General features: G+C 43.4%; 1 protein-coding gene across 3 annotated transcripts in view; it reads right to left on the reverse strand.

The window, feature by feature from the left end:
• The window catches only part of MERTK (MER proto-oncogene, tyrosine kinase), an 83016-nt gene that overhangs the window by 36008 nt on the left and 32158 nt on the right, over nt 1-14850 (reverse strand). For all 3 annotated transcript variants that reach the window (XM_061625526.1, XM_061625525.1, XM_061625528.1), the window contains exons 7-8: nt 5298-5481; nt 3528-3679 (exon numbers count right to left, since the gene is read on the reverse strand). In XM_061625526.1, coding sequence (XP_061481510.1) covers nt 3528-3679; nt 5298-5481 — 336 coding nt within the window. The remainder of the gene's footprint in view (nt 1-3527; nt 3680-5297; nt 5482-14850) is intronic.

Genomic DNA, 14850 nt, shown 5'->3' on the forward strand with positions numbered 1-14850 from the left:
AAGATTCCCAGTTCAAAGGGTCTAGAAGTTCAACCAGCTTTATATAATGCTCTGATAAGCTCAGTTCAACAGGGTGGTTCATGACAGATGCTATTGGAGGTTGCTGATTCATAGGGTTGCCATAAGTCATAATCAGCTTGAAGACACAGAACACACACGCACAAGCTCAGGTCAAAATCAAAAACAAAATGATTTCAGAGTATTACATCACAGTTTTTTAAAACAACAACAAGGTTTTAGGCCCAATTCCTCTCTCATTCATAAGCCTGACTTCTGTTGTCCACGCTCTGGTAACCTAGATTAGAAATGGAAATGGACTGCCTTCAAGTCAATGGTGAAACTATGAATAGGGTTTCATGGTAAGCGGCATTCAGAGGGGGTTTACCATTGCCTTCCTCTGAGGCTGAGAGGCAGTGACTGGCCCAAGGTCACCCAGTGAGTTTCACGGGTGTGTGGGGATTCAAACCCTGGTCTCCCAGGTCATAATCCAACACTCTAACCACTTCACCACACTGGCCTTCTAACCTAGATTACTGCAATGCATTATACATGGGGCTGCCTTTGAAGGCAGTTTGGAAACTGCAGCTGGTACAGAATTCAGCAGCCAGATTGCTCACCGGGACAAGACAGTCTGAGCATGTAACACCAATTCTAGCACAACTCCACTGGCTACCAATTAGTTTCCAGGCTCAATTCAAAGTGCTGGTTTTGACCTGTATAGCTTTATATGGCTCAGGACCCCAAGAACTGCCTCTCCCTATATGAACCAACCCAGACCCTGTGCTCAACATCCGAGACCCTTCTTCATGTGCCCCCTCCAAGGGTGGCGACATAAGAACTGGCCTTCTCAGTGGTGCCCCCCCTGTCTGTGGAACATTCTTCCCCAGGGAGGCATGCCTGGCGCCATCGTTATCTATCTTTAGGCACCAGGCAAAAACATTTATCTTGTCCCAGGCATTCGGCTCTTAATTCTGGAGGGTTTTTTATGTTGTAGCCTCTTTTAAGGGGGTAGGCTGTTTCACCGCCTTTTATCTTTATCTACTGTGGTTTTTAACTTCCTATTTGTTTTAGTCCTCTATATTGGTTTTAATCTTTTTATCGATTGTAAGTCACTTTGGGTTCACTTTGGTGAAGAAAAGCAACTAATACATTTAATAAATAATAACAATAAAAGTAATGAAGGCTATAGATATGGTGTAACCGCCAAGTCAGGACTGATGCAGACTTAACAGTCTCACAGTGCAACCCTTTGCATATCTACTTAGAAGTACTCCTACTGAGTTCAATAGGATTAACTTCCAGAGAAGTGTGTATATAGTATGGTGACTACCTCAATCTCTTAACTGCAGTTAGTTTTCTGGGACCAATTGCAGGGCGATATGTACCCTTCCCAGAGCATATTTACCACTCTGCCTTAACCATAGTTATGCGATATATCAGCACCAACATCTCCCTTAACCAGAGTTCAAAGTAGCTTAACCATCTCTGGATAAGAGGGAACCTAGTTAGTGTTAACCAGGTCAATGTCCACTAGTCATGATGGCGATATATTAACTCCAGTAGTAGAGGCAGTCAGTAGTGTAGTGGCAAATTCAGAAGCGCAGTTTCCCTTCATGATAGTCACAGCCACGCCCCCTCTCAAATCTCTTTTTTTTTCCTTGCTGGGTTGAGAAGGAGATCCTTGTTAATGCCTTTTCCCACAACAACAGACATCCCTAGGGGGCAATAAGCATGGAAGGGGAGAGTGTTAGCTACAGCTACTAAGAAAAATCTTCTCAGTGGCTGACTCACCTCCTTTCACTCGGATTGGCTCCAATTAGCAAGAAAAGACAAGGAAGCATGTTAGAAGACTCTTCTAAGTACTTTGGACACATAATGAGAAGACATGATTCACTAGAGAAGACAATAATGCTGGGAAAAACAGCAGGGAGTAGAAAAAGAGGAAGACCAAACAAGAGATGGATTGATTCCGTAAAGGAAGCCACAGACCTGAACTTACAAGATCTGAACAGGGTGGTTCATGACAGATGCTCTTGGAGGTCGCTGATTCATAGGGTCACCATAAGTCGTAGTCGACTTGGAGGCACATAACAACAACAAGTGGCTAACACTCCCATCTCATGCTGATTGGCTCGTAGGATGCTGGAGACGTAGGGTCCCTACAGGGACCCTGCTCCCAAAAAGTAAGGGGTCTAAGACCTTCCAAGGTCCAGGATGACTGCACTCCTGGAGGAAGCATGCTGCTAAATACCAGTTGCTGGGGAATACAAGCGGGACAGTGTGAATGCAACTGCACTCATGTTCTGCTCGTGGGCTTGCATCTGGTTGACCACTGCGAGAACAGAATGCTGGACCTTTTCCAGAATTCAAGGCGTTTCTTATGCCCTTCTTGTTGTATCACTCTGCCACCCTGGGCTCCTTTTGGGAGTAACAGCAAGATATAAATTTAATTATAAATAAATAAATAAATAAAATGTTTCAGGTGGATGAGAATGGGATTTGCTGGAGCAAGGCAAGTCCATAATCTCGCAACATACGCCAAATCAGGGCCTGTCCATCTGCACTGTACATACCGTATCAGGCTTCTCCAAGACTGAAAACAGATCCTTTGGGATGAGTACAAACCCAGGGGCACTAGGGCCTAACTAAATGTGAGAGTGTCAGTCCTGTATGTTCAGACATGGAACTACCTCAATTATGCATAAAGAGCAAAGGCCTAACTTTAAAAACAAAAGAGGAACAGAATTCTCCTTCCAAGCTGTGACTTATATCCCTGCAGCTTTTCTCCCCAAAGCAAGTTTCTTATCAGCCAAGCTCAAGTGTCCTTTGAGAAAAGCTTGAGAAATAATAGTGTTGGTCAGACAAGAGTAGGCTTCCACATCCCTCACTTGTGTTCCCCTTTTGCTTTTAAAATCAATTCCCCATGTTTAAAACATCCTTACTGCCATCATCATACCTGGTTTGGCCCCTAATGCTTCCTAATTTGGAAAGAGCAGTCATAGCTCTGCAGCTAAGTGCCCATGGCTTAAGGCAGAAAAGTCCAAGTTCAATCCTGACATCTCCAGTTAAAAGTATCAGATAGCTGGAGATGACAGACACCCCAGCTGATACTCTGGAGAAATGCTGCCAGTCACAGCAGACAGTACTGGACTAGGTAAAGCATAATGTTTTCTTTATATTACCTATGAAAACACCTAAAGTTTCAGATTTGTAGACCCACACACCTAAAATGCTACCATTTGCAATAAAGTAAACTTGAAAACAGAAAAAGGCAATGCTTCCTTCTGGATAACTCTTTTTGGAAGGGTTATTCATTGGCCAAGTTCACACTTAACACTAATCTATGGTTCATAAACCATGGTTTAGTTAACCATAGTTAAAGCTGATCTCCAGAACCTGGCCTTGCTGCTTAACTATGGCTTATAAACCACAGTTAAAACATGCTTGGTTTGTTGTTGGTTTATAAACCTTGGTTATTAACCATAGCTCAGGATTACATACAAACAAAGCCATTGTTTCTTACTTACAGACACCTCTAAATTCTGCCACACATGAGAGATGCTGTAGCCTTGAAGTTCACCATTCATCTGTGCAATGGGAGGCTTGATCCATGTGATTATCACAGAAGAGCTGGACTCATTGATTGAGAGTGTGATATTCCCAGGTGAAGCTGAAGGAGCTTAAAAACAAATGCACACACACACACACACACAAAGGCTGAACAATCTTTTATGTGGATACTATGTAACTTTTTTTAAAAAGTAATATAATAGAGAAGAAAAAAAGAAAGGGAACGCACACTACATATACAGAGAGTAAAACTCCATGTCCCCTTCCTAATAATTATCATTCCAAAATGCTCACTGTGAACAACAGAGGGATGGCCATTTCTCCATTTTTGTTTAATTAAAGAAGATGTGTGCTGCAGAACTGATGGGGTGGGAGCATACAGCACTCAAATAATAAAATAAGAATAAATGAAAGTACATCACAAGATAGGCACGGGGTGTGTAGCCTCGCTAGTGTCTTCCACTCTTAATTTTTAAAGGGCTGCATACACTGCTTGAGTGACACAGAAGGTAAATACTCATCTATTAAGAAAATTGCACAGATATGAGAGCAGGAGGGGAGGGGCATTGCTCATCACCAATAAGATCACTGGCACCATCCAATAGGAGCTCACATCATCCACACTACATTCCATGCAGAGGTTGCTATCCTAACTGATAACTCTACTGGGCAAGTGGGGAAAGTATTTTCCCACTGACAAAAGATTGCAGCTTGAGTGATAAATGTGATTTTCCTGCAACAAAAGCACTGCCTTGGATTTTGGATCCTGCTGCAGCAAGTTGGTAATAATGTATAGAATTACTGCATATAGAAACATAACCTGGAAATGTCTCAGATAATCACATGGTAGTGTAAAATAGGCTGTGGCTTGCAATGTATACTAATGTGGTATTCAATATAGAAATATAATTAGACTCTTCTTGAATATACTGCTGTAAAAACAGGACAGAGCTCTAGAGTAGCTGCATGAAAGAACCAGTACTACAGTGTATAGGCCTCAACTGGTGAAACCTGGGTTCAAACCCCTCTTCACCCATGAAGCTCGTTACATGTCCTTGGGTTAGACCAGAGGTTCCCTAACAATTGTCCGTGGACCACCAATGGTCTGCGATCTTCATTCAGGGGGTCCATAGCATGACCACAGGAAATATTCATATCTATTTTAAATTAGATTCTGATTGCTTCTTTTGTTTCTTGTATTTTATTGTAGTATAATTTGAATTGTAATACAATAAAATGCAATATAAGAAATAAAAGAAGCAATATAAATACAATTGAAAGTCATACAGCAGCCTTTCCCAACCTTTGGGTTCTCAGATGTTGCTGGACTACAACTCTCATCAGCTTCAGCCAGCATGACCAATGGTCAGGAATTATGGGAACTGTTGTCCAGCAACATCCAGGGACCCAAACTTTGGGAAAGGTTGACATACAGCACCTGGCACAGCACATTACAACTGATACAACAGGCAGAAAAATAATTAAATGGTCTGTCAAGACCCTCAGCAATTTTCAAATGTTCTGTATGGAAAAAAGTTTGGGAACCACTGAGCTAGACATAGTATTTCAGCCTAACCTCACAAGGTTGTTGGGATGAGCAAAATAGGAGGAAACATTTCTGTATGTCACCCTAAGCTCTTTAGATTTAGAAAGATGGTAAAACACACAAACATGATAAAGGGCTACTTTATTTATCAGTAGGGAATTGCGCCATTTGCTTTTCTTACCTCCTTCTGTTGTACTGGCTGTAATCCATGAGCTGAAGCCAGACCAGCCTACTTCATTCATGCAAGAAACACGGATGTCATAATCTTTCACAGCCCCCAAATTCTGAATATGGTACTGATGAGGTGGTGCAGAAGTGTTAAAAACCAAAACAGAAGCATTGCTTGGTGCAGTAACATCTTTCACCTGAAATGAAAAACAAACTTTGATAAGCAAAAACGATTAAGCAAGGAGTTCCAACGCTACCGGGGCTTTAGACACAACGTCTGTTAATAGCCCTGCTTAGTTTGCAAGACGAGAAGTGACAAGCTTCCCACCCACCCCGTCAAATGGTGAGGAAATGGCTCGTTGCTGAATGTGTGCGAAACTAACACCACCACAGAGCTTTCAAGAGTTACAGCAAATTGGTGTGCAACAGTCTTTGCGCTGGCTGAGCAATTGAAAGAACACAATATAGATCTCAGGGGAGTGACATCTAAGTGCACATTAGCTGGGGCCTGGTTTCTCTTTATTGCATATGTTGTTAGGCAAACTGGGTTAATACTAGCCCCAGTCTCACAGAGGGCTTTCTGGATAGACTCTATTCCAAAACATTTCTGGACCTTAGATTAAGTATTCCATACTACTCCCTGTACATAGGATCCTGATTGTGTTATACCTTTCCAGAATTTTACAATGTGTAATATAGCGTATATGCACCAAATATTTTAGTTGTAAATGTTAGATATCTTGCTTGAAAGTTACTTTCTTTCTGTAATGTTTTGTTTGTGATCAAAACTGAAAAACCTTTTAGTAAAGGAATTAATTTTTTAAAAAAGTTAGAGCAAATGCCTACAATGAGAGAAAGAGACATTTCAGGGGCTAATGCAAGCTTCAGAAACACATCTGGAACCCAGCTAAAGCGTTCTTCAAATATTACTCGTGTTAAGAGGGAAACCAAGTAGAAAGCAATTACCGATGCAGCCTAGGGCTAGCTCTCACTAAGGCTGTAAACTGGGATGTAAATCTTCATGCAGCGCGAAAGCATCAGATTTTTTTTTTTGGGGGGGGGGGAGGAATCCTTGTATCCAGAAAATTAGCATGACAGGGAGAAACTAGAAACCTTCTCCCTGACATGCTAGGATTTTTTTATGCACAGGTTTTGTTTGTTTTTGCACAGACAGACATTTAGTTATGCAAGTCCTCATCTACAGCCTGAAGTAGTATAGTTCAGACGCACCTTTCCTAAGCTCACTGGGAAACAGGTACCCAGCCTTACATCACCCTGTCATAACCATGACCCCCCACGGGAGCCAGGCTCATGCTTCGGACCCAATTCCCCACCCTGGGTTATTGATCCGGAACCCAATTTCCCCCTTGCCAAGGCTGTGCAAACCAACACCAACCCTGCAAGGTAGAAGATAGGCTGCCACCACCCCCTCTACTGGTTCACACTCTCGAGTCAGGGGAACCCAGAGCCCAGATATAGGTATGTTGAGAAAATACAGGGTGTGTTATAATGTATAATAGAAATAGACCTCAGGGAACTGATTACAATGTACTGAGTTAAGGATAAAGAAACTAGCTGGAAGTTATGGTTTATCTTGTGTATGCAGATGTAATTGGCAGATACCCAAAAGGTGATGACATATCTTTAAGTTTTGTTTTATTAAACTGCTTGATTGTAACTTTTATTGCCACATAACATTGTTGAGATAAGGTATATAAGGAAGGCCTGCTTTGTAAAATGCAGGCAGCTCACTTTACGCATGAGCGGTGAGTGTGTCTCTATTCTGCAGAATAATAAATTTGGGTTGAACCCTCGATGGCTAACTTCTCGTTCTTGGTGGTAATTCAGAGACAGCCTACCAGGGAACGAACAGCATTTTTGCAACAGGTACACCAAGGATTTCTAAGGACAAGAGCCAAACAGGCACTCCTAGTCCAGAAGCCCTCAGGTAAAGCCAAAACACACTTGGTAGTTTGTGGTCAGTGGTCAAGGTGCCAGATTCAGAACCAAAGTTATTCTCGCTCAATGAACACACCAGGGTAAATAAGAAGTAGCTTTATTAATAAAAATATATGTGCACAATTAATAGCAGCAAAACAATTCCTCAAAACCTACATCCAACCAGGAATTTACGTAAGACAAGAGAGTTCAGACACAACCCAAAATAACAAAACTAACTGACCTATTCTACTTACTTGAAGAGGTAGTTGTTGTAGATCTCATCTCTCCTCAGAGAGACATAAGTAGGGAAGTGAAGGCAGTGGAACCCCGCTCAGGTAACCACCCGTCTAGATGGAACCCAGGGGAACAAAACTATAGGTGTCACCCCCTATACTTGAGGGAAAAAACCTTAGCAATAGTTCACAGTGATTCAGCCAATCAGGGGGCTTTCTAATGAATTAATTTTCCCGAAGCTTCTCCACTTTTCGCGCCTTAGCAGGCCCCCCTCCCTTCCTGATCTCAACTCTTCTCAGGCCCGCTTGGCCTTGAGTACCAGGCTCTCAGCAGATAACAGAGATAACCAGGTGCTGCTTCTCCAGCTCTTAATTAGTGGCAGCTGAGAAACGAAACTTAAAAGTTTTTCACTCACACAGAGGCCCATCTCTTCCCAAGATGAAATCCCCACAATTCTCTGCATCGGAGCCATGTTGCAAAAAGCATTTTAGACCATTTTACAATTTCATGACACACCCTATCTGTAGTGTTTGTATAGAGTGGTCCAGTACAGGTGGAAGAATCTGTTGCATATGGTCTCGGGGCTGGGGGGGGGTTGTATCTCCCAGTGGACACCTTTCAAAACCTCTGGCACAGATGTCCCCCCATAACACATTGACTGAGGTTAAAGCACCTTTCCTATGAACAGTCCAGTTCCCCACCAGCTTCCTAGAGAGACAAATGGCATCTTCTGGGATTGACCCAAATGTTTGTGGTTCAACAATTTATGTGTAAAAAGGAGAAACCCAAAATATTCTCTGAACTTCCCCACCATCACAAACAACAACACCCTTGTCTTCATCTCACCATTTTACTCCTGTTCACCGCCCCTCTTGGCAGCCTCCTCGACACAATTATGTTGCCAGGAGGCATTTCTGGCTATCTACATGATTCAGCCAATCAGGGATCACATAGCCAGTGAGATGGTGTCACATCACCCCATAGCCAATCAGTTTTGGTTAGGTGATGGCATCAGGGAGCCAGATGAGAATGAAGGAAATGATCCTGCCCTCAACCTCAGTGGAGAACAGTTTTGCTTTGTTTCATCAGTCCTTCCAAATCATCATCAAAACAAAGCAGGTGCATTGTATGGGGGGATTTTTATTTATCTGCAAAATCCATTCCCCCTGATGTTTCAGCTCAAACCTAGTCTCATCTCAACTTTGGCAGCATCCACATCAATACAACATACTCTAGACAGAAAAGTGAAATTAAGCAGCCCTTGATGCTACCAGATGCCTTGGCAATCAAACACAGGAGAGTAATCATAAACAGCTGTTTCTGTTTTTTATATATTTTATTTGTAAGAAATGATCATATTTCTGGCTCTTGTGTTCCCGAAGGCAGCAAAAGAGAGGTGGCAGAGGCCAATTGACACAGGCAAAGGAACCAAACCAAACCACACTTTAAAAACTTCAAGACGGTAGTAATTTTGTGAATGCCACATGCTCAGAGCTCTACAAACTGACTTTCCTTGGAGATTTGTAAGCTTTCTAATTCAGAAAGTCCATCCCTGTGTGTATCACAGTATATGTAAAGTGGCCAATACAGAATATTAAGTCATAGGATTTTTAAAATGATTATTATTTTCCAACCTATTTCTGGACTTTCAGCAAGAATGCAGCATCAAATACCATGAACATGACAACATCCGGAAAGGAAAGGCATCTCCCTGTTCCTGACCCACCCACTACCATAGTTCACAAAAGCCGCTTCTTCAGAGTTGCCAAAAGGGAGCTGGTGTTGCTTAAACTTACACAGTGGTTCTATTAAATAGGAAATTTAATCGCCAGCCTCATACTTGCTTAAATTTTCAAGGCAGCTCTTTTCTAAGGCTTTTATTTGGAAGCTAAAAGGAATCCATTTGTGCAAAATGAGATACGAAAAACTTTCCCCTAACCTTTCTTATGAATGAGTCGCAGCTTGAGGATATCCTGATGCTGCCCCATTATCTACAAGTAAGGGCATTTCCTCAGATGAACGAAGCAACTATTTAAAAGCATAACATGATCACAAGGAGCAACCTGCTGTGCAGATGTGACTGCACCCCTGCGTTGGGTTTCTGCCTACATCCTGGGGCCGGGGTGTGTGTGTGTTCCATTGGTCTACAACCACTCATTAAAGAATGGGGAGCAACGGGCTTGTGACTCCTGGCCAGGAGCACTTGTGACTGATCCACCCAATCATTGCACCCTTGGAGGAGGATGCTTAGTCGCTACCCCATGAGATCTTGTGGCTCTGTAACGGAGATCTCTGGCTAAGATTGTCTCTGTTCTGTGCAGCACCTTGTCAGTGCAAAAGGAACGTTAAGCAGTAGTGATAACATAGGAAGCTTCCTTATATCAAGTCAGGCCCTTGGTCCATGGAGTTCAGTAATGTCTACACTGACTGGCAGTAACTGCCCAGGGTTTCAGGCTTGGTTCTCTTATAGCCCTTATCTGGAGATGCTGGGACATTGAGCCTGAGACCTTCTGCATGCAAAGCATGTGCACTTCCCCTAAGCTTCCTCATTTTTCTGTTCCAAATCTGGTGCCAAAAACGACAGGAGTGAGAAAAGGGTCGAGTACCCTCTCCCCTACTGCTGTTTCCTCCGTCAAAATCATCGCATTTGTATATAAATCAACACTAATGAAGGTGGGGAACCTGGTTAGCTTCCTAGCAAAAGCTGGCATGCTTTCCAAACGCCCCTTTCCCTACCACCAGTAACAAATGGATCGCCTCCCTGAAGCTTGGGATACCAGAAAGGAGTTTTACTGCTTGAACCAGCAATTTCTATGCACTCTAGGGAAGGTAGATTGCTGATTACCACCAGTGGTTTGATGTAAAGAGTGACCCTGGGCCCATTGTTCTCTCTGGGCCTAACCTACCTCACAGGGTTGTTGTGAGGATATGGGGAAGCCTTCTGCACTGCTCTATGCTCTTTAATTTATTAAATATTTAGAGACTGCATTGGTAAAATATCGCAAGCCAGTATACAACCTAAAGACACAGTCCTACAGTAAGGACAATAAAAACATCAAACACTTCAGTAAAAGCTGTTTGGCAAAGAATCCCAGATTTGAAAGGTCTGCCTGAATAATATAGTTTTTAAAAATGTCTGAAAGTTGGAGGAACCAGACCTCCCTTTGTGGTATATTGCTTCCTATATCCTCCCTTTGTGAATATTGCTATCCTAGAAAAAATTACACTCTCTTTACATTCACTCCAAGGAAGAGCAAAACTTTATGCATTTTATACTGTGTGGTCGGACTTTATAATGTTACAGAATACAAATTACAGCAGCAACTTCCATTAAGAAAATTTGGAACTCTTGATCTGAATTTATATTATTTTTTATGATATGATATTCCCTAGTCCCTACAGCCATACTACCCTCAACATGCCCAATCTCGTCTGATCTCGGAAGCTAAGCAGGGTCAGGCCTGGTTAGCACTGGATGGGAGACCACCTGGGAATACAGGGTACCGGAGGCTTAGAGGAAGGCAATGGTAAACCACCTCTGAATACCTCTTACCATGAAAATCCTATGAATATACATATACATATACATATACATATATATATATATACATATATATATACATATACATATATACATATATATACATATATATATATATACATATACATATACATATATATACATATACATATACATATATATATATATACATACATATACATATATATATATATATATATATATATATATATATAAGATTCATAGGGTCGCCATAAGTCATAATCGACTTGAAGGCATTTAACAACAAAATTGCCTATTCCATTCCATTTGTTCCAGTATTGTTGGTTTTATATTATATTCAAAATCTTAATAAAAATGGTTAAAAGAAGTTTGAAAGAGAACAGGGATGACTCCATCCAAATATCTACTGGCAATCAGTCCCACATGGCAGGGTCTGCCATGCTAAAGGCTCAGCCCCTGGTAAAAGCCAGCTGAATCTCAGGAGCATGTGGGATCACCAAAAGTGTCCCATCAAAAGACCTCAGTGACTGAGGTAGAGCGTAAGGAATCTGGCGGTCCTTAAGGTACTTTGGACCCAAGTTGTTTAGGGCTTTGTGAACTAACCATAGAATCATAGAATAGTAGAGTTGGAAGGGGCCTATAAGGCCATCAAGTCCAACCCCCTGCCCAATGCAGGAATCCAAATCAAAGCATTCCCGACAGATGGCTGTCCAGCTGCCTCTTGAATGCAGCCTCCAGTGTCGGAGAGCCCACTACCTCACAAGAACCTTGAGCTTGGCCTGGTAACCAGTGCAGCTCTCTCAGCAGTGGAGTAGCATGTTGCTAGTAGCCTGCTCCTATGAGCAGTCTGGTGGGTTGAAATTTTAACAACACAATAACTTATGCATCCTTATGATTTAAACATCAGAAATGCTGAATAGGAAGAGTGTTGTTCCTCTTCTCCCATTGCTCCAGGCAAAATCTTCAAGGAAATACCCCTGCTTCAGCATTCAAACGAGACATTATGGCTGCAGCCCTCCTCACTGGAAGGCTCCCCACATCCCACAGGAATTAATGGGATTCAAGGAGCTTAACCATGCGTAGGACAGCAGCCCACACATCCAGGAATTGCGGATGTACAAACAGTTATTCTGAAGCAAGCAGCTTCAGTGAAACCAAAAAAGCCAACGGATAAGTTACCAAAACTATTTGGCTGCACTCCAATATCTACATAGCTCTGTTCCTTTGACATGGCGTGACCAAAGGGAAGCAAGATAAAATGCATACAATATTACTGTGAAATAATAAGTCAAATGCTTAAGCAGCTGGTGCCTGACCTCTTGCAAGGTTTGATTGCTTCTGGCCATTTTCAAATTGCAGAGCGCTTCTCCTGCACAAGAAGCTCTTTGGCAGTACAAATGGTTAAGACAGAATTCATGGAGGATGGTATCTAAACCAGGTACTATTTGTCAAGATGGCTCGGGGATTCAAGTTTTTTTATGCTAATTTATTTATCTGTAAACTTTGGATTCCAGCCACCGTTCCAGCGACATAAAATGAAAGCTAAACTTGTTGTCATTAAATCCACAGTTAGAAACATAAGAACAGCAGCTGCAGAAAAAAAAAAAAACACGATACACGCATAAAAAGCCGGCATGCTCAACAGATCCTGGGAAATAATCTGGTAAATTAAAGAAGTTTTCTGCTTCTAGCAAAAACTTTTAAAAAAGGAACCTTATCTGATCACCTGGGAAAAGGAGCTCCAAAGAGTATCTGTAGCCCCCTCTGAATGATACGATAGGAAAATGGTCTGGAGTGTCTCCACATTGCGTTGGGTCAGCGAGACAGACTGGGAATACTGCTGGTGTACCGTCCACCCTGCTGCCCAAAAGCCTCCCTAACTGAGCTGACAGAGGTGGTCGCGGATTTATTGTTGCGATCCCCCAAGCTCTTGGTATTGGGGGATCTCAACATTCATGCCGAGACCGCTTTGTCTGGGGTGGCTCAGGACTTCATGACCTCCATGACAGTCATGGGGCTGTCTCAATTTGTTACTGGCCCTACGCATATCTCGGGGCACACTCTAGACTTAATTTTTGCCACTGGATTAGGGGATGGTGATCTGGGAGTGAGGGATTTTACATCTATTCCTTTGTCATGGACAGATCACCGCCTATTGAGGTTTAGACTCACAATGTTTTCTCCCCTCTGCAAGGGTGGAGGACCAATTAAGATGGTCCGTCCCTGGAGACTAATGAATCCTGAGGGTTTTCAGAAGGCTCTAGGGAGTTTTCCAGCTGATAAAACTGACGCTCCTGTCGAAACCCTGGTCACTCTGTGGAATACGGAAATGACCCGGGCAGCTGACGTGATCGCCCCGGTGCGCCCTCTCCTTTGCAGAGCTCAATTGGCTCCTTGGTATACCCCGGAGCTAAGAGTGATGAAGCAAGAAAGGAGATGGCTTGAGTGCAAATGGAGACGAACTCCCGACGGCTGTAACCATGCACTTGTGAAGGTCTCTAACACGCTCTATGTGAAGGTGGTGAGGGCAGCAAAGAAGCAGTACTTTGCTGCCTCCATTCAGTCATCTTCTAACCGCCCAGCGGAACTTTATAAAGTTGTTCGGGGACTTTTACACTCTGGTCCTCAGAACGCAATAATACCATCAACAGCCCGCTGTAATGAGTTTGCGAGACACTTCCAAGATAAGATCACGAACATCCGTCGGGACCTTGACTCCAACATTGTAGCAGTTGAACCTAATGAGGTGTCCAGAGCACAGTCCTGTCCTGTTTTATTGGATGAATTTCAGTTGGTACAGCTCGAGGATGTGGACAAGGTGCTTGGACAGGTGCGGGCGACCACTTCTGCTCTGGATCCTTGCCCCTCGTGGCTAATAAAAGCTAGCAGGAATGGAACAGCCGGCTGGGCCAAGGAGGTGATTAATGCCTCTTTACGAGAGGGAGTGGTACCACCCTGCCTGAAGCAGGCGGTGGTGAGACCGCTCCTAAAAAAACCCTCCTTGGACCCTGATAACCTTGACAACTATAGACCGGTAGCAAATGTTCCTTTTCTGGGCAAGGTCCTAGAGCGTGTGGTCGCTCGCCAGCTCCAGGCTCTCTTGGATGAAACTGATTATCTGGATCCATTTCAATCGGGCTTTCGGCCAGGGTTTGGTACAGAAACAGCCTTGGTCGCCCTGTATGATGACCTCTGTCGGGAGAAAGACAGAGGGAGTGTAACTCTGTTGGTTCTCCTTGATCTCTCAGCGGCTTTTGATACCATCGACCATGGTATCCTTCTGGGGCAACTTGCGGACTTAGGAGTTGGAGGCACTGCTTGGCAGTGGCTGTGCTCCTACCTCGAGAATCGTCTCCAGAAGGTGGTGCTTGGGGAGCATTACTCGAGTCCCTGGGTACTCCAATATGGGGTCCCGCAGGGTTCAGTTCTGTCCCCCATGCTCTTTAATATCTATATGAAGCCGCTGGGTGAGGTCATTAGGAGATTTGGAGTGCGTTTCCAGCAATATGCTGATGATACGCAACTCTACTTCTCCTTTTCATCTTCTTCAGGTGAGGCTGTCAATGTACTAAACCGCTGCCTGGCCGCGATAATGGACTGGATGAGAGCTAATAAACTGCAACTCAATCCTGACAAGACTGAGATGCTGTTGGTGGGGGGGCTCTCTGCCCAGATGGTTGATGTCTGACCTACCCTAGATGGGGTTACACTCCCCCTAAAGGAGCAGGTCTGTAGTTTGGGGGTCTTATTAGATCCGCTCCTGTCACTGGAGGCTCAGGTAGCCTCAGTGGCACGGAATGCGTTCTACCAGCTTCGGCTGGTAGCCCAACTACGACCCTATCTGGACAGGGAGAACCTCGCCACGGTT

This window comes from Rhineura floridana, chromosome 4, assembly GCF_030035675.1.
Source record: "Rhineura floridana isolate rRhiFlo1 chromosome 4, rRhiFlo1.hap2, whole genome shotgun sequence".
NCBI lineage: Eukaryota > Metazoa > Chordata > Lepidosauria > Squamata > Rhineuridae > Rhineura > Rhineura floridana.